Raw genomic sequence first — 19,352 nt, 5'->3', positions numbered from 1 at the left:
CTCATGTTACAAATCATAGTGCAAAGAATTTGAAATACTAAGACACCATAACTCTCTAAAGCAGATTGGAGTTGATAAAAGGGTATTTCCTGTTCTCAGTGAAACTGCCTCTTATTTCTCCAGATATGATGTGCTCACTAGTGCCCTCTGAACAGTCTTCTGGTACCTCTCTCTTGCCTAAAGACAATGCTCCTTTTTCTTGGAGTTCCTTGGATGAGGATGAATTGGATGACTCCTTGCTGGAGCTATCTGATGGAGAAGATGATGGCCATTTCAGTTTCACAGAGGAACAGATTCAGGAACTCTTGAAGGATGATGACCTATCAAATGAGCACTTTCCTTGGGGAGGAGGGTTGCCTAGTGATGACAGCAGGAATGTTGAGAAGGGAGAGAAAGGGAGTCAAATTCCACTTGACACTCCCCAAGAGAAAGATTCACCGTACAACATGGGACCAGAAGCTGAGACCCCTGACACATTCAAACTACCTCAACTAACTACATCAGTTGGTCATGGACCAACTCCTGCTAAATCGTTGAACAGACGCTTTGCACTAGAAAAGAATCTTATAAAAGTTACAGTTGCACCATTTGATCCAACAGTTTGTGATGTTGCACTTGATAAGGACAAGACTTACGTGTCCGAAGTTACATCCAGAGTTACTGAAAAACCCTCCTCCCTTGGGGAAGAGATGAGAGAAGATGATCTTAGCCCAAACGAGAGCACACTTTGCACAGAATCTGAAGGGATCAGCCCCGATAACTCTGCCTCTGATGGGCCCCCACTCCCTTCTTCAAACAGTAATTTTAAGCATACTGTCTCTGATAAAAATATGTCCGACAGTAAGAAAGCTACGCCTGTATTCTCTCAGATCTTGGACCATTCAGAGACTCCTAATACAGGGTCATCCCGGAGAAATGGATCATATAAATCAAGTTTTGAAATGAAGTTACCAGTTTCCAGTTCATCCAGCAAGGTAAGTATGTTTTTCAAGGTGAAGAGAGGAATGAAACTATGTAATAGAGCTTTGTATTCAGATAAATTGGGGTTTGAAGCCTAACTAGCACTGTGTCCTTGGGCAAATTATTTAGCTTCTCTGTTTCCTCACAATTTCTTATCTGTAAATTGGATTAAGTAGTACTTTATAGTATATTGAAAATTAATAAAATAATAGTAACATATAAAATTAACCATTTATTGAATAAGATGATTTTACTATTCTACTTTTTTCTTGAGATTACTATCATTATCTCATTTAAAGCACCTGTGTTGGTACCTGGTACAGTAAAGTTCACAAGTATGCTTGTATAACCTTTAGTTCAAGAATATTTCCCTAAGTACTATTTTCAGTTATTTTCTTATAACTAAGGCCATCTTTCCTTGCTCTGAAAAAAGCAGGATGTTCTTGACAAGGATTCTGGGAAGCTAAAGGTCCATGAAAAAAGACTAGGCAAAGTCATTCCTGTTCTGCAAGCCAAAACGAGGTAAGGACATAGTGAAATATTCTGTTTTTTGTTGGTTCAATTCAGTTGCTTTCTTCTTCTCCTGAGTTTCTCCTTAGTGTGGGAAAAAAGCCCTGCACCTTGAGTAAGAATACTTGAAGTTCTGGAACTACCAATAACTATGTGACCTTGGACAAATCAAATGACTTCAGTTTTTTGGTCAGTAAAATGAGGCTAATGATGCCTTCTCTGCTGCCTCATAGGGTTATTTTTAAGAAAGAAAAAGACTTTAGTGAAAGCACTGTATAAATGTAAGATTTCTTTTCGTATGTGTGGGGAAGCCTGGTCACAGGCATAGGAAGTTAGAATAATTTTAACAAAAATGTTAAGATACATCTATAGAAAGTCATTTAAACATTTCTCCCAACTTGCATATATCTGTCCTTGGTGAAAAAATTTTATAGAGGTTGCAGATTTGGGTTACCTTTTCAGTCTATTCTCTTGTTGCCAGGAGATGGCAGTATCTTTCCATGGGCCTTTTCAATTAGCAAAGCTATTTTTTTAGGTTGTGTCATATGTGCTTCCTTACAGTGAGATTTTTTTTAAAAATTTGATTACAGATATTAAATGTTTTCAGTAGTACAGATAAGGCTAAAATTGACTATAACCCCCTAATCCCAGTTTTCTGGTTTTTTTCTCTTTGTTTTGTTTGGGTTACTTCGAGGAGCTTTGTGAATTGCATACAATGAAAATTATACCAAGGTACACAAGTCAGGCTACTTGGAGCAATAATAAATTCACGATCTCATCCACAGACACTCAGTACAGTGTGATCAGCATGAGCAAAGATTGCCAGATCTAGCTGATTCTTTTTGGTCTTTAGCTTACTCAGTTTTTGTGTGGCTCTATGAAGTTAGTTATTTCCTTACTAACCTTGAATTTCTCGAAATGCTTTCTCTCTCTGTGGAGTAGGTAGTCTTCACTTTGCTATACCTTGCTAACAGGAGGTTGTATCTTTTTTCCTCAGCTCTATGCTTGATTGCAGCTTTGCATTACGTGACTAACACTGTCTTTTGTCATTGCATCTTAGTGTTTTGAGAGTTAGTTGTTCTAATCCATCGCTTCCTTGGTGGCTCAGATGGTAAAGAATCTACATGCAATGCGGAGGCCTGGGTTTGATCCCTGGTTTGGGAAGATCCCCTAGAGGTGCGCATGGCAACCCACTCCAGTATTCTTGCCTCAAGAATCCCCATGGACAAAGGAGCCTGGTGGGCTACAGTCCATGGCGTTGCAGAGTTGGATACAGCGGAGCAACTAAGCACACACAACCCATCAACAGTATATGACTTCTCTGTACAAAGCACTATATTCATGGTTCTAACCAATTGTTTTTCCTCCTGGTTTGCTTTGTTAAAGGACTAATGTTCCGACATTTTCACCGTCAGACCTGGAAAAGCAGAAGCAAAGTTATCTCAGGAATGTCATTGCTCATATAGAAGACCCAGTGGATTCAAACCAAGGTAACATGGTAACCAAAGAATGGCCTGTAAAAAATATGATGAGACTTTTTTATTCCAGTGTGATATAGCTTAAACTGGGAGATCATCTTGAATTTTTGTAAGTTGGTGAGAAAGGTAATTTCCTTATCCAAAGGTTTTCACTTTAAGGGATTGCCTAACCAGATAATCCTCAAACTTGTTTGGCTAACTGGTATTAGAGAGGCATCCAAGGCAACTCATACCAGTACATGAAAAGAGTCTCCCTCATGGTTGAGGTCTATAACCAGACATTTTTTGTCTGGGATTTTTTTTGCTTCGGATTTTTTTGGTCTGAAAGATAGTAGAAATGACAACAACGAGGCACTGCTTAGTAATCATTGGGGTTTTTTGTTTGTTTGTTTTTTGAAATTTTTATCCTTGTTGCCTTCAGCCTTTAAAAGTAAAAAACAGGTATTTTGGATACCATCTTGCATCTTGGCATCTGAATAAAAGCTCTTGGAAGGGTTGACTACCGTTCAGAATCTTCAGTCTGAGTTTTTCCTAGTTGATTAAAAGCTGTTGTAAACCAAAATGGCTAGATTCTTTCTCCAGGCCTCATGTTCATGTTTTTGTTCATCCTAAACTATTAGTTCCTAAAGGGAAGCTTGTAAATTATACTGAAGGTATGGAGGTTAGAAAATACTGATGAAAGAATTGCTTCTCGGAAAGATCAGTTCATATTCTATCATCTTAGCTTCTTTCTCTGTTCATTCAGCACAGTTTTCTCAGGTACTTTCAGTAGTGCTCAGTTTGAAGGTAAGGGATTGAAAATGTAAAGAGTAAGGTGGGTCTTGGACTCTGGAAATTGATAGTCCAAAGAAAGAAAACATAATTATCCTGCAATATTGATTAGTGTTCTAATAGAACTATGAATGAAGTGCAGTAGGAACAGGGAAGGAGTTTGTGTTTGGTAAAGAAGGATGTTCTAAGCAGCCTCCATTCGGAAGATAATTTAGTTCAGTTACTCTAAGATGTATTGTAAATCAGTAGGGAGGATTTTAGAAGGATTTTTGGCCAAAGATCCAAGGAGAACTCTCCTTTCTTGGACAAATCTTGAATTACTTGGTAGTTTTTTCTTTTTTGTTTTATAAGGCTATGAGCTAAAGGTTGAGAACTCTGAGATATCAGCCAGAAGAATTTTTACTCCAGGTTTTTATGTTTTTCCTCAGATTTCATTAAGCAATTAAGTACACTTGTACTGATTGCTTGGCCCTCTACTTGTGAGATCCCTTTGCTTGAACTAAAAGGATGTGTGAAACTAAAGACATCCCCACCGCCACCCCCATCACCCCACCCCTGCTGTCATTAAAGGGGCAGATTAAAAGTAGTTCATGTATATTCAACCTTTGTGGAAGAGACTTGATCATTGCTCCCCTTTCTAAGGTGACTTACTTTCTTTTATATCTTAGGTAGTTGACAATGATCATATCCAGTCACATTTTCCTTTCTCATTTGGGGCATTTAAAAAGAAAATTTCATGGGAAGAGCAGTGAGTAGCTGCTCATATTACTGTATCTTTCCCAATCTCTTCCTCATTCAGCAATCCCTCTTCCATTTTATCACAACAATCTATATCCCATAAGGAACAACTAGAATAACTAAGAGAAAAGTCAGTTGCTTTAATGGTTGGGAGAACAAAGTTTGGTCTAGAGTTAACATCTGGTTTCATACCCTAGCACCACTGCTTTACTGACTTTGTGACCTTGAGCCAGTAAAAACTCCGTTTTCTCATTTATAAGATGAAGATAACAGTGAAGCCTAACTGACATGAAAATTATATGTGTAAGTGGTGGTATAATACATAGAACAGTACATTGCCATAGCAAGTTTATTGAATATTTAGTATTATTAGCAAGAAATTGTGTCTTTTCATACTGAAATTTTTATAGGTAAAATAATGTGATGTCAGGTATTTGTTTTTAAATCTAAAAACAAAACAATATAAAAAAACAATCTGAAAAATTAGAGAAAACAGCTTTACAAAAATGTTGATAAATGAAGCTCAATGACTGAGTCATTGAGGGTGAGGGTGCTTATTATATGCTATTCTCTACTTTTGTGTATATTTGAAATTTTCCATGATAAAAGGTGTTTGTTTTTTTAAGTGCATCTTTTAGGGAATTTCTTTTTTGACATCTAAGAATTTTCAACATTACCAGCTACTCTAAAATCTTCATAGGCCTCAAGTGTTTTCTTCTGCCTTCCAGAAACCCAGTGTGATTCTAAATTCTGTGTCACTTTCCACATCTCAAGAATTTAAAGATTTTATATATCATATTGCAGGGGGGATATGGGCATATTCTTTCTCTCCTTTCTTTATATATGAATTTCTGGGCAGCCGGAAGCAAACAGAAGGAGCAGAGCACCCCTTGTCCTTTTTGAGATGTTTAGTGCTGTTTACCTTGGAAGAGCTTAACTCTGCAGGCTCTTTATTAGACACAGAAAAATAATAGGGGGCAGATTCAAAATTAGTTCCTATCAATTCAATTTGAACCCTCTGCATTAAGTTAAATCATCTTTCTCAGTTTATCAGTAATTTGTATATTACTGATACAGAATATAATAATTAAATCATCCTTCAACTCCATTATTATAGGTATAATCTCTGTTTAGTTTAGTGCCACATGGGTCATTAATAGCATTTACAGAGAAGTACCTACCACTTCCTTTCTGTCATCCCCGCTAACAGATAACTTGATATTGGATTATAAATTCTTAGAGTTGGAAAGTACCATTAAGATCTTCTCCTTAATCTCCTACCATGTAAATCTATGCCATATATCTTTGCCAAAAAAGATTATTAAGCCTTTGCTTAGCGTCTAATAGTGCAGAACCCGTTACCTCATGAAGCAGGCCATTTATTGCTTGGAAAATTCTTTTTTATTTAATGTGATATACAATGTTGTATTAGTTTCAGGTGTACAGCAAAGTGATTTAGTTACACATGTGCATATATTCATTCTTTTTCAGATGCTTTTCAGAAAATTCTAATTGTTAGAAAATTAGTCCTTACATTGACCAACTTGTGCTTCCTTATAATTTCCAGTGGTAGTTCCTAGTTCTGCCCTCTAGGATCACAAAAAATAACTACTCTCTTCCATTTACTTAATATATTTAAGGGCCTTTCCATATTAAATATCTCAAAGTGTTTTTAATGATTAAAAGAATCATATAATTATTATTCCATCTTGATAAATTAGGTTATGTCCATTTTCATTAGTAATGCTGCAGTGAACATTCTGGTTCATAAATGTTTATGTACAACTCTTATTTCTATAGGATGAATGCCTAGAAGTGGAATTGCTGGGTAAAGTATATAAACATTTTTAAAACTTTTGTTAAATGTTACCAGATTGTCCTGCCCCAAAAACTAGTATTAATTTTTGCCACCAATTTAAGAGTAAATTTTAACATTTTGTTCTAATAATTAGTGAGATTAAACATTTTCACATGTTTTTTGGTAATTTATATTTAATCATAATTCCTTAAAATTATCTAATATCTAGTCTGTATTCCATCCAGTTTTCCCAAAAATGTCTTGTAAAGTGTTCAAACAGAATCTAATCAAGGATCATGTGTTTGGTTATCATCTCCTTAGTCTCTCATAATCTAGGTCACTTGTTTTGTAGATTGTCCCTCCTTCTGAATTGTGTCTGATTGTTTCCTTGTGGTGTTGTTTAACTTGTTCCTCCATCCACTGTATTTCCTGTAAACTGGAAGTTGGGCCTAGAGGAGGGATTAGATTCAGATTAAGCATTTAAAATAAGCTGGAATAATTCATAGATACCGTTGTGTATACATCCTGTATCAAGTAAGGAGGCACCATCTAATGACAGATTGGTCCACTGATAGAGATGCTAAGTTTGATCACTTTGTTAAATGTTCACTGCTACATCTTTCCATTTGAAGGTACATTTTCCCCTTTGTAATTAGTAAATTATCTGGGGGTGATGCTTTGGTACCATTTGAAAATCCTTGCACAACTGTTATTCATCTAATGGTTTGAACATTCATTGGTGATCTCGGTCTGAATTAGCTACTACACAGAGAGTTGTGTAGGAAATGTTTGTTTCCTAAATACATCATTTCTTCTAGAATTACTAGTTGTTAATTCTTGTATAAAGAATTTAATGTTTTTTTAGTATCACTATTATGGTTTTTTAAAAAAATCAGTATCTTCTAATCAGTTATAGTCATGACCCTTTTTGTTGCTTCATTTGTTCCGGTTTTGACTAATGAGAAATCCTTTAAGTGAGCTCTTATGTCTTCTGACATGACCCCGTAAGTCTTTTTTTTTAATTGTGATTTTTAAAAAGTAACATAAAAGTAGAACATGGCTTAGTGACTGAACAACAACAAAACATGAAATTTATCTTTAGCCATTTTTAAGTGTACAGTTTAGTAGTGTTGTTTATTCACGTTGTTGTGAAACAAATCTCTAAAACATTTCTGTCTTGCAAATCTTAAACTCTGTACCCATTAAAAAATAACTAACTTCCCCCAACACTCCTCCAAAGCCCCTAGTAACCATTTTGTTTCTATGAATTTTAATTCTTTATAGAATCATACCATACTGGACTTTTTGTGACTGGTTTATTTGACTTATTATAATGTCCTCAAGGTTCATCTGTGGTATAGCATGTTCCAGAATTTCCTTCCTTATGGATGAATAATATTCCATTGTGTGTATAAAATATACCACATTTTGTTTATCCATTCCCCCTTTTGTGGACATTTGGATTGCTTCCACCTCTTGGCTATTGTGAATAGTGCTGCTTATGGACATGGGTGTGCATACCTCTTTGAGACCCTGCTTTCAGTTCTTTGGATATGTCCCCAGAAGTGGGGTTGCTGGGTCATATGGTAGTTCTGTTTCTAATTTTTTACTTCCATAGTGTTTAACACAGTGATTGTACCATAGTATTTTGGAATCTCACCAACAATGCACATGAGTTCCAGCTTTTCTACATCCCCACCAATGCTTGTTATTTTCTGTTTTCTGTGGTAGCTTTCCTAATGAGTCTTAAATCAGTATTCATTATTTGTATTACAACTAAGTAAATACTGTATACTGCAAAGCCAAGTGGTATAGTACTATGGCTTCATTTTTTTTTCTTGAATTTATTTGTTTTTCTCGAGTTGTTAATTAGCTCACTTTTTAAAAATTACAAATGAGTTTATTTTTTTTACAAGTACAACTTACATTATTAGTATTTCCCCTTCCCCTTAGAGAAGGAAATGGCAATCCATTCCAGTACTCTTGTCTGGAGAATTCCATGGACAGAGGAGCCTGGCAGACTACAGTGCATGGGGTCGCAAAGAGTCAGACACGACTGAGCGACTGTTGTTCACACTTACTCACTTCTTCCCCTGGAAATGCTCAGATATACCCAATAATTATCAATTCATTTTTAATTATTTTTTGGAGACTTTCTTCCTCGAGCCTTCTGTTCTCCTGCTCTAATCTGTACTGCTTGTTCTCTAGGCCTGCTGCAGAGCTGTCATCTTAGTATTTTCCTTTACTGCCCTTTTGGGTTAAATCCTGTTTTCTAAATTCCATTTCTTCCTCTTTCTTGATCTTTGTCTTAGTGAAGCACATTTGAGAATTTCTTTTTTCTTTTTTGAGAATTTCTAAGTAAGGGCATATAGGAAATAAATTTGTGGGGCTCCTTCATATCTGAAAATGTCTTTGTCCTCATATTTGATTGATGGTTTGATAGAGAATTCTAAATTGAAAAGTCATTTTTGCTTAGAAATTTGAAGGCATACATCCAGTGTTGCTGTTAAGAAATCTGGTTTCAGTTTAATTTTTAAAAAATATTCATTTATTTGTTTTTGGCTACACTAGGTCTTAGTTTTAGCTTGCAGGATCTTTCGTTGTGGGCGTGGGCTTCTCTCTAGTTGTGGCCTGCAGGCTCTAGAGCTTGGGGGCTCAGTAACCCTGGGCATGTGGGATCTTAGTTCCTGAACCAGGGATCGAACCCTCATCCCCTGCATTGAAAGGCAGATTTCCAACCACTGGACCACCAGGGAAGTCCCTCAGTTTAATTTTTATTTCTTTGTATGTGACCTGTTTTTTCTCTCTGAAAATTTTTAGTCTTTTCTATCCACTGTATCTGATAATTTATACTGATTATTGAGATATCTTGGTGCAGTTTTTTTTAACATTTTTTTTTTAAGTATTTATTTATTTGGTTGTGTCAGGTCTTAGTTGTGGCATGCAGGATCTTTGTTGTGGCTTGTGGGATCTTTCTAGTTGCAGCATGTGGGATTCTTTAGTTGGGGCATGGGAATTCTTAGCTGTAGCATGTGGGATCTGGTTCCCTGACCAGGATCGAACCCCAGGCCTCCTAAATTGGGAGCACGGAGTCTTAGCCCACTGGACCACCAGGGAAGTCCATGTAGCTGTTTTTCTTCTTTCTTCCATTCTTTGTACTTTATAGACACTAAGTGGGCCTTTTTAATTTGGATATGTATTTCTCAATTCTGAGAAGTTCTTATATTTCTTTGATAATTGTTTCTTCTTTGTATAATCTGTTCTCTAAGAAATTCCTAATAGTTAGATATTGAATTTCCAGGAACTGATTCTATGTCTCTTATCTTTTCTTTCCTTTTTTCTACCTGTCTCTTTTTCTGTTAATATTTTCTGGGATATTTCCTATTCTTGTATTGACTTCTTTATTTTTACATTCACATTTGTGATTTCCAAGAATTCTTTCCTGTTTTTCTTTCCTTTTTTCTTAGAATATTCTTATTTTATGAATTAATTTATCTCCAGATATTTTTTTCTCTTTTGAGTTATAATTGATGAAATACAATAAACTGTACAAATTTAAATACAGTTTGTTAAATTTTGACATATGTAAACACCCTGAAACTAACTGCAACCAAAATAAAACTACTGTAACACCCCAAAATTTCTTTGTGCCCCTTTGTAATTCTTCCCTTTCTGTCTTTTCTTGTTCCCTCCACTCCCCAGGCCATCACTGGTTTGCTGTCATTTTATGCACTTCTTTGAGCATAGCTTCTTTCTTAAAAAGTAATTATTTTGAAATTCATCATATTCTTGGTAGTTTACTCCTTTTTATTGCTGAGTAGTATTCCCTGAATAGCTATACCACAGTTTGTGTATCCATCCATTCCTCTGTTGATGGGCATTTGGATTGTTTCCAGTTTTTGGCTATTTAATAAAGCTGTTACAAACTTTCATGTACAAATCTTTGTATGGATATACTGTCAATGACAGGGTCATATGGTAGATATGGTAGATATGACTTAGCAGCAGCAGCAGTATATGGAAATTCAATTTATTTTTGTACATTGATCTTATATTCTACAACCTTGCTGCTGCTAAGTCGCTTCAGTCGTGTCTGACTCTGTGCAACCCCATAGACGGCAGCCCACCAGGCTCCCCCGTCCCTGGGATTCTCCAGTCAAGAACACTGGAGCGGGTTGCCATTTCCTTCTCCAATGCATGAGAGTGGAAAGTGAAAGGGAAGTCGCTCAGTCGTGTCCGACTCTTCGAGACCCCATGGACTGCAGCCTACCACGCTCCTCCGTCCATAGGATTTTCTAGGCAAGAGTACTGGAGTGGGGTGCCATTGCCTTCTCCGACAACCTTGCTAAATCAATTTATTAGTTTTGGTACCTATTTTGTAGATTCCATCAGCTTCTACATATGTAATCATGTCATTAGCAAATAAATACATTTTACTTGTTCATTTCCAATTTGGATGCCGTTTATTTTTCTTGGACTTATTAGGCTGGCTAGAACCTCCAGTACAGTGCTGAATACAAGTAATACAAGTAATTTGCTGCTGCTCTTAAGAGGAAAACGTTTAGTATTTCACCATTAACTATTATGTTAGCTTTATGTTTCTTTTAATACCCTTTATCAACTTGAGAATGTTCCCTCATATTTAAGATCTCTTGAGAGGTCTTATTAGAAATGGGTGTTGGGTTTTATTAAATCCTTCTGCATCTATTGAGATAATCATACAGTGTTAGAGAATTATATTCTTTGATTTTCCATTGTTAAACCAATCATGCATTCCTGGTCTTATGCATTCTGTACTTGGTCTTAAAGTATTATCTTTATAATAATAGCATTGGGTTGATTTGCTAAAATTTTGTCATGAATTTTGTTATGAGTCTATCTTCACAAGGGATGTGGTCTGCACTTTCCTTGTAATCTCTTTGTGTGGTCTTGGTAGCAAAGTAATGTTGGCCTAACAGAATGAATTGAGAATTCTCTGGAAGAATTTGTATAGAAAAACTGGTATCCCTTTTGGGGTGAACTTGGGTAATCTTTCAAGGAATTTATTTCATTTAAGTTGTTAAATTCATTGGCTCACAGTTAATAATATTCCCTTATAAGCCTTTTATATATTATCTAGTGATATCTTTCCCATTTTTAGTATTGACCATTTGTGTTTTCTGTCTTCTAATCAGTCTGGTTTAAAACTTTATAAACAGTATTATTCTCTTTTTTTTTTCTTTTTTAAAAACAGCCTTTTCATTGATTTTTTTTCTATTTTTTTGTTTTACTAATTTCTATTCTGATAGATATTTATTGCTTCCTTTTTTCTGATTACTTTGAGTTTCATTTGCTTTTCTTTTTCTAGTTTTCTTTAGATGGTTGCTAAGATCATTGATTTCAGACCTTTCATTTCTAATTTAGTGAAGGATGTTAGGGGCAAGAGGAGATAAACTCATGCCAACCTGGTATGTTTATCTGGAAATAAGCCTTATCTTTTTCTTTTTTTAAATCAACTTTATTATAGTATGTTTTAATGCAATAAAATGAGCCCCTTTTAAGTGTACACTTTGGTGAGTTTTGACAGTTTTATGTACTTGTGAGATCATCATAGCAATCACAATTGATAAAAGATTCCCATCACCCTAAAAATTTCCCTTGTGCTCCATCCCAGTCAGTCTGTCCCTGCCCCAACTCCAGCTTTGGGAAAGCACTGATTTGTTTTTGGTCACTGTAGATTAGATTTGTCTTTTCTAGGATTTCATATCGGAGAAGGCAATGGCAACCCGCTCCAGTACTCTTGCCTGGAAAATCCCATGGACGGAGGAGCCTGGTAGGCTGCAGTCCATGGGGTCGCTAGGAGTCAGACACGACTGAGCGACTTCACTTTTCACTTTCGTGCATTGGAGAAGGAAATGGCAACCCACTCCCGTGTTCTTACCTGGAGAATCCCAGGGACGGGGGAGCCTAGTGGGCTTCCGTCTATGGGGCTGCACAGAGTCGGACACGACTGAAGCGACTTAGCAGCAGCAGCAGCAGGATTTCATATAAATGGAATCATGCAATATGTGCTCTTGTGTTTGGTTTTTTACTTGAAATAGTTTTTTTAAAACAACAACAAATGACTCCATATTGTTGTCTATATCAGTAGTTTTTCACTGCTGAATTTTTCCTTGTATAAATATACCACAGTTTAGTCATTTGTTGATAGACATTTCTGTTTCTAGTTTTTTGTTATTATGAATAAAGCATCTATGAACATACATATATGGGATTTTTGTGTTAATGTGTTCATTTCTCTAAGGTAAATAATTAGTGGAATTACTGAGTCATTTAATATCTGTCTTTTTTTAACTCTATAAGAAACTTCCAAACTGTTTTCCAAAGTGATTATACTATTTTATGGCTTTTGTAAGGCAAAGTCTTAGGCTTTTTGTTGTGATTGTTTTGTTTTTAAATATGAGTATCTAGTTCTAACATTAAAAAGATTATATTTTCCATGGATTTATTTCTGAATTGTCTGTTCCATTGGTACATGAATCTTTTCTTATGTCAATATTACTATAACTTTATAGTAAGTCTTAAAATTGTTTGGTCCTTTGAATTTCCATAATTTTAAAAAATCAGTTTTAGCATGTCAATTTGTTTAAAAAAAAATACCTGTTGGGTATTTCATTGGGATTGTGTTGCATCTGTAGAGCAGTTTGGGGAAAGTTGATATTATAATGATTTTGAGGCTTCCAATGCATGATGAGGATCATGGATGAGGATATATCTCCATTTATTTCTGTGTTTAATTTCTTAGCAGTTTTTTGTGCAGGTCTTGTACATACTTTGTTAAATTAATTCATAAGCATTTATGCTTTTTATGATATTGTAACTGATAAAATTTCAATTTCTAGCTGGTCATTGCTAGCATATACAGACTATATATATATATATATATATTTAGTATTTATTTATTTGGCTTTTCTGGGAGAAGGGGATGACAGAGGATGAGATGGTTGTGTTGGGTTTTTTTACAATTGATTTTTTATGTTGAACTTAACATCCTACAACCATGCTAAATTTTTCTGTTAACTTCTAGTAACTTTTTAATAGACTCCTTAGACTATGTTAACATGACCTTATCTGCAAATAAGGACAGTTTACTCCTTCCTTTCTGATCTGTAAGCTTTTTATTTCTTGCCTGATAGCACCTTTATCATACATTAGTACATTATTAGGACCTCTAGGACCTCTAGTACATTAAGTATGATACATTAGATATAGCTTTATCATAGATGCTCTTTATCAGGTAAGGAAGTTCCCTTTTTATTAGTAGTTTTGTGGGAGTTTTTATCATGAATAAGTGAACTTTGTCGAATGAACTTTACTTGAGTCGTGGTGTTTCTCCTTTTTTTCTGTAATGTGTATTACATTTATTGACCTTTTTTTGTCTGTTAGACCAATGTGCATTCCTGGGATAATCTCACTAGGTCTTGATGAATTATCTTTAGTCAATATGCTAGTCTTTTTAGGTTTTTTTTTTGTCTTGTTCATAACGAATATTGGTCTTTAATTTTTCTTGTATGTATTGTCCTCTTCTGGTTCAAGTATCATGGTGATGCTGGCTTCATAAAATTAGTTGGGAATTGTTTTCTTCTCAGTTTCTCAGTTTGTTGCAGGATTGGTATTGTTTCTTCCTTTATATGTTTGGTAGAATTTACTCATAAAGCCTGGACTTTTCTTACTGGCAGGGTTTCTAACTACAGATGTATTAATAGTGGGTATAGGGCTTTTCAGAATTTCTTTATCGTCTTGAGTCCATTTTAGTAATTTCTCTTATAAGGAATTTGTCCATTTTATCTAAGTTGATTACTTTATTGGCATAAAATTATTCTTAATATTTCCTTATTATTTCTTTACTGTAGGATCTGTAGTGATGTTCACTGTTTCATTTCTAATATTGGTAATTTGTCATTTTTTTTCTTAAATCTAGTTAAAGCTTTATTAATTTTATTTTTTCCTAAAAAGTAAGTCTTTAGTTTCATATTTCTATATTATTTTTGGCTATTTTCTTTTCTTCACTTTATTATTTCTTTTCCATTTACTTTGGGTTTAATTTGCTCTTGTTCTGTAGCTTTTATTGTGGAAACTTAGAGCACTGGTTTGAGACCTTCTAACTCCTGTAAGCATTTAAAGTCTCAGATTTCCCTCTTAAGTGCTACTTAGGTGCATCTCACAAATTTGATGTGTGTTCATTTTCATTTCTTTCAAAGCAATTTCTAATTTCCTTTGTGATTTCTTGAAGTGTGTTGCTTTATTTCCAAATATTTAGGAATTTTCAGCTATCTTCCTATTATATCTAGTTTAATTCTCTTACGGTTAGAGAATATACTTGGTGTGATTTCAGTCCTTTTAAATAAACTGTGGCTTACTTTATAGGCCAGCATATGGTCTATCTTGGTGAATGTTCCATGTGTACTTGAAAATGTATATTCTGATTTTGGTAAAGTGTTCTATAAATTTCAATGAGGTTTTGGTGGTTGATAGTGGTGTTCAATTCTATATCCTTACAGATTTTTTTATTAAAAAAGAAGTGTTCATATCTCTAACCCTAGTTGAAGATGTTTTTATTTCTCTTTTCGGTTCTGTCATTTTTGCCTCATGTATTTTGAAACTCTGCAATTTGATGCGTAATATGTTTAGGAATATTACGTCCTTGTGACATAATATTGACATAAAATTGATTCCTTTATCATTATGAACTCTCTATACTCTTAGTAATATTTCTTGTTTTGGAGTCTTATTTGTCTAATATTAATATTGCCATTTGAGCTTTCTTTTGACTAGTGTTTGCATGGTATGTTTTTTTTCATCCTTTTAACCTAGCTATATCTTTGTGTTTAAAATGGATGTCTTATAGACAACATATAGTTAGGTCTTGCTTTTTTCCCCTAGTGTCTCACAGTCTGTCTTTTAATTCAGGTGTTATTTCGGTTATATTTAATATAATTATCAGCATGGTTGGATTTAAATCTAACATTTATCACTTGTTTTCTGTTTGTCTACCAGTTGTTTCTTCTTTCATCTTTTCCTGCTTTTTTTGAGTATTTTTAAGTATTTTCTCTTATCTCCATGCTTGACTTACTACCTATACCTCTTTGTTTTATTTTCAGTGGTGGTTCTAGGATAGTAGTTTTCAAAGTTTTTGGTCTCAGGACTCATTTGCAGTTTTACAGATTATTCATACTCTTAAAAATTGAGAGTCCCAAAGTGTTTGTTTGTGTGCATTGTATCTATCTTTATGCAACCAGATAACTGGTAAATTATTAAAATGTTTATTCATATATTTTAAGGTAACAAATTCATTGCATGTTAACATAGTGTTTTTATTAGAAATAACTGTAATTTTCAAAACAAAGCCAAAATTTTGGGACTTTCCTGGTGGTCCAGTGACTAAAAAGACTCCATGCTCCCAACGCAGGGGGCCTGGGTTCAGTCCCTGGTCAGGGAACTAAGATCCCATATGCCATAACTAAGACCTGGTACAGCCAAATAAATTCATTAAATAAATAAAAAGAATTTTAAAAAAATTTTAGGGAGAAGAATGCAATGATTACATTTAATATCTGGCTTAATAGAAAACTACCAGATTCTCATATGTGGTTCTGGGTTCCATATCATGTCATGTAGCCTCTTGAAAACTCCCCAGTACACTGGTAAGTTACAAGTAGTAAAAGCAAATAACATTTTAGTATTGTTATGAAAATAGTTTTGATCTTGTGAAGGCTTTGAAGAGAACTGAGAACTCCTGGGGACCATAGGACATACTTTGAGAACTGTTGCTCTATAGATTACAGTACACATCTTTAATCACTCTACCTTCAGATAGTTACCACTTATACTGTTAAGCTTCCCTAGTGGCTCAGATGGTAAAGAATATGCCTGCCATGCAGGAGACCTGAGTTCCATCCCTGGGTCGGGAAGATCCTCTGAAGAAGGGAATGGCAACTTACTAGAGTATTCTTGCCTGGAGAATTCCATGAACAGAGGAGCCTGGCAGCCTACAGTCCATGGGTCTCAAAGAGCTGGACAGGACTGAATGACTAACACTTTAACATATACTGGAAGGCCCTGACAGCAGTACCCTTCCAAATCTGCACTTTTTTGCTATTGATTTCATATATACATATATTATAAACTCTTCAATATATTATTGCTTTTAATGTAAGTAGTTATTTTTTTTAATTTCTTGGCCATGCTGCATGACATGCAGAATCTTTGTTCCCTAAGCAGGGATCAAACCCACACCTTCTGCACGGGAAGTGAGAAGTCTTAACCATTGGACCTCCAGGAAAGTCCCAAGACAGATATCTTTTTAAAATGTTTTTTAAATGAGAAAAGGATTTTTATATTTACTCACATATTTCCATTTCCAGTGCTCTTGATTTGTTTCCGTCTCACATTTTCTTTTTTCCTGGTGAACTCCTTTTAGTTTCCCATGGTGCAGATCTGCTGGTGATGAAGTCTCTTTGCTTTTGTTTACTTATTTTATGTTTGTTGGGCCTTCATTTAAAAAACAGTATTTTAATTTTAAAAAATTATAAGCTCCTAGACTCATAGGAAATTTCGAGTCTCATCTCACTTGTTTCCCTTCCTTTCATTTCAGTTCAGTCGCTCAGTTGTGTCCGACTCTTTGCGACCCCATGGACCGAAGCACGCCAGGCTTCCCTGTCCATCACCAACTCCCGGAGCTTGCTCAAACTCATGTCCATCGAGTCGGTGATGCCATCCAACCATCTCATCCTCTGTAGTCCCCTTCTCCTCCTGCCTTCAATCTTTCCCAGCGTCAGGGTGTTTCCCAATGAGTCAGTTCTTTGCATCAGGTGACCAAAGTATTGGCGCTTCAGCATCAGTCCTTCCAATGAATATTCAGGACTGATTTCCTTTAAGACTAAAGGAATCTGTTACCTTCCCTTACAGATCACAATTCTGAGCAGTCTGAAAACAGTTGTTTCATACATTTTGCCTAGTCTCTAGTTGCTTGCAGTAGAGATATGCCCATTCGTTATGATTAGAAGTCTCTGCTTTGATTTTTGCTGAAGATCATAAGCAGCAGTGGTTATGTAAATTCTGTTTCTGTATTTGCCAGTACTGTTAAGGGCATTCATACATCATTCAGTATCCCCTATATAATACATCACTGCAGAAGTGAATTATGTAACTTCTATTTTTTTCGCTTTTTGCCTTGTGTGCATGGAAAACCAGTCAAGATTTGTACTAAATCATCATAGGGGGTTTTTTTTGTTTGTTTGCTGGTTTTTTGGCCATACTTCATGGTATGTGGGATGTTAGTTCTGAGCGCAGGGACTGAACCTGTGTCTCCTGCATTAGGAGCATGGAGTCTTAACCACTGGACTGCAAGTAAAATCCCTTATCATAGTTCCATTGACCCGGAGGTGACATGTTTGCATTCTTGCTTTCCGGTTAATCTTTTTTTTTTCTTTTTTCTGTTTTGATGGTACCACATGACTTGTGGGATGTGGGATCTTAATTCCCCTACCAGGGATTGAACCCAGGGCCCTCAGCAGTGAGAGCTCAGAGTCCTAACCATTGGACTGCCAGGGAATTCCCTACTCCTATTTAATTAATCTCTTTGTAAAAGAGTCCCTTGGACAGCAAGAAGATCAACCAGTCAATCCTAAAGGAAATCAATCCTGAATATTCATTAGAAGGACTGATGCTGAAGCTGAAGCTCCAATACTTTGGCCACCTGATGTAAAGAACTGATTCATTGGAAAAGATCCTCATGCTGGGAAAGATTGAAGGCGGGAGGGGAAAGGGACGACAGAGGATGAGATGGTTGGATGGCATCACCAACTCAATGGACATGAGTTTGAGCGAGCTCCAGGAGTTGGTGATGGACAGGGAAGCCTGGCGTATTGCAGGCCATGGGGTCACAAAGAGTCAGACACGACTGAGCAAATGAACTGAAAAGCAGTAGCCTGTAACCCTGTAGCACAGTTTTTTTTCCTTTCCTTTTTCATTCCCTCCCCTGTACTAGGTATTTTTTTATTACATTAAATAGAGACATTGTGATTGCCTTTAAGTAACTGAATTTAAGGATTTATAGGAAAAGAGGAAGATTAGAGGCTCAACAATGTAGCTCTGTCTCATACTAAAGAAGAATCAGCCATAGAGCCAGGCCCCTTCAAAACAAGTGCCTTTTGTTTCCTATATAATAGGTTTTCCCTGCTGAGTTATTGATCCTGATCCTTCTAATCTGTCTCCATAACTAGTGCTTCTGCTGCTCTTTACTAGCTATCTCAAGTGTCCATCCTGTCCTAGAGCCCTGCCTGTGTGTGCTGTTCTCTGTCTTCTTATTATTTAGGCTCTTGTTCACATTCCAAGGGAGAGTATCTGATTGATTCACTTAATGATCTGCTGGTGCTAGGCCAGCTCTTAGATCATTAGCCAGCAGAGAGAGTCTTTGTTCTTGGTCACATGGTACAAAGTATGGTGATGTGTAAGACCTGTCAGAAGGGCCATTGGCATAGCAAGCATTCAACATTATCAATTATATTACAATAATTGATTTACTTTTAACCTATTAAGGATAATTACTAGACTGGATTTTCCCTCAAATCAGTCAGCTGCATATTTATAGATTAAGGTTTCAGTGAACTGCTGATCCCATGTTTGAAATGTTGAGGTTTTTTCCTCCTAATTTCATTCTTAGATGAATTTCATTCTTAGCCACAAAACAAAGGACGGTCTTCACCACCTTTTAGCCACGACTTAAAATAAAACCGTGGTCCTGATTATTGGTCCAAGAAAGCCCATCTGTTAAAAACTATGAAGAGAAGAGAAAAGTAAAGTGTTTCCATTCTTGTTAGCATCTCTAAATTTGTAGGAAGAAGAGACTGAAGCTATGAGCTGAAATAAGGTTTTTGGATTAATAGCTCCATATGGGTTTGAATGCTGGCTTTCCCATTTACTTGATGATAGTTGAGTATCAGGCTTCCCCAGTGGCTCAACAGGAAAGAATCCACCTGCAACACAGGAGCTGGAGGAGATGGAGGTTCAATCCCTGGGTTGGGAAGATCTCCTGGAGTAGGAAATGGCAACACACT

At 35.9% G+C, this 19,352-nt stretch overlaps 1 protein-coding gene across 13 annotated transcripts in view; it reads left to right on the top strand.

Annotated features, from left to right (window-relative positions):
• Positions 1 to 19,352, top strand: part of S100PBP (S100P binding protein) — a 33,649-nt gene that overhangs the window by 6,289 nt on the left and 8,008 nt on the right. For 11 of the 13 annotated variants that reach the window (XM_019978926.2, XM_070774386.1, XM_070774382.1 and 8 more), the window contains 3 exons: positions 124 to 974; positions 1,394 to 1,482; positions 2,857 to 2,960. In XM_019978926.2, coding sequence (XP_019834485.2) covers positions 126 to 974; positions 1,394 to 1,482; positions 2,857 to 2,960 — 1,042 coding nt within the window. In that variant the 5' untranslated portion in view covers positions 124 to 125. Of the gene's footprint in view, positions 1 to 123; positions 975 to 1,393; positions 1,483 to 2,856; positions 2,961 to 6,257; positions 6,286 to 19,352 lie in introns of all 13 variants that reach the window. The other 2 variants (XR_011562245.1, XM_070774398.1) reach the window with 2 other exon arrangements.

The sequence above is a fragment of the Bos indicus genome, chromosome 2 (genome assembly GCF_029378745.1).
Source record: "Bos indicus isolate NIAB-ARS_2022 breed Sahiwal x Tharparkar chromosome 2, NIAB-ARS_B.indTharparkar_mat_pri_1.0, whole genome shotgun sequence".
NCBI classification, from domain to species: Eukaryota; Metazoa; Chordata; class Mammalia; order Artiodactyla; family Bovidae; genus Bos; species Bos indicus.
The sequence above is the reverse complement of the archived record's forward strand: the minus strand, read 5'-3'. Positions and strand labels throughout refer to the sequence as shown.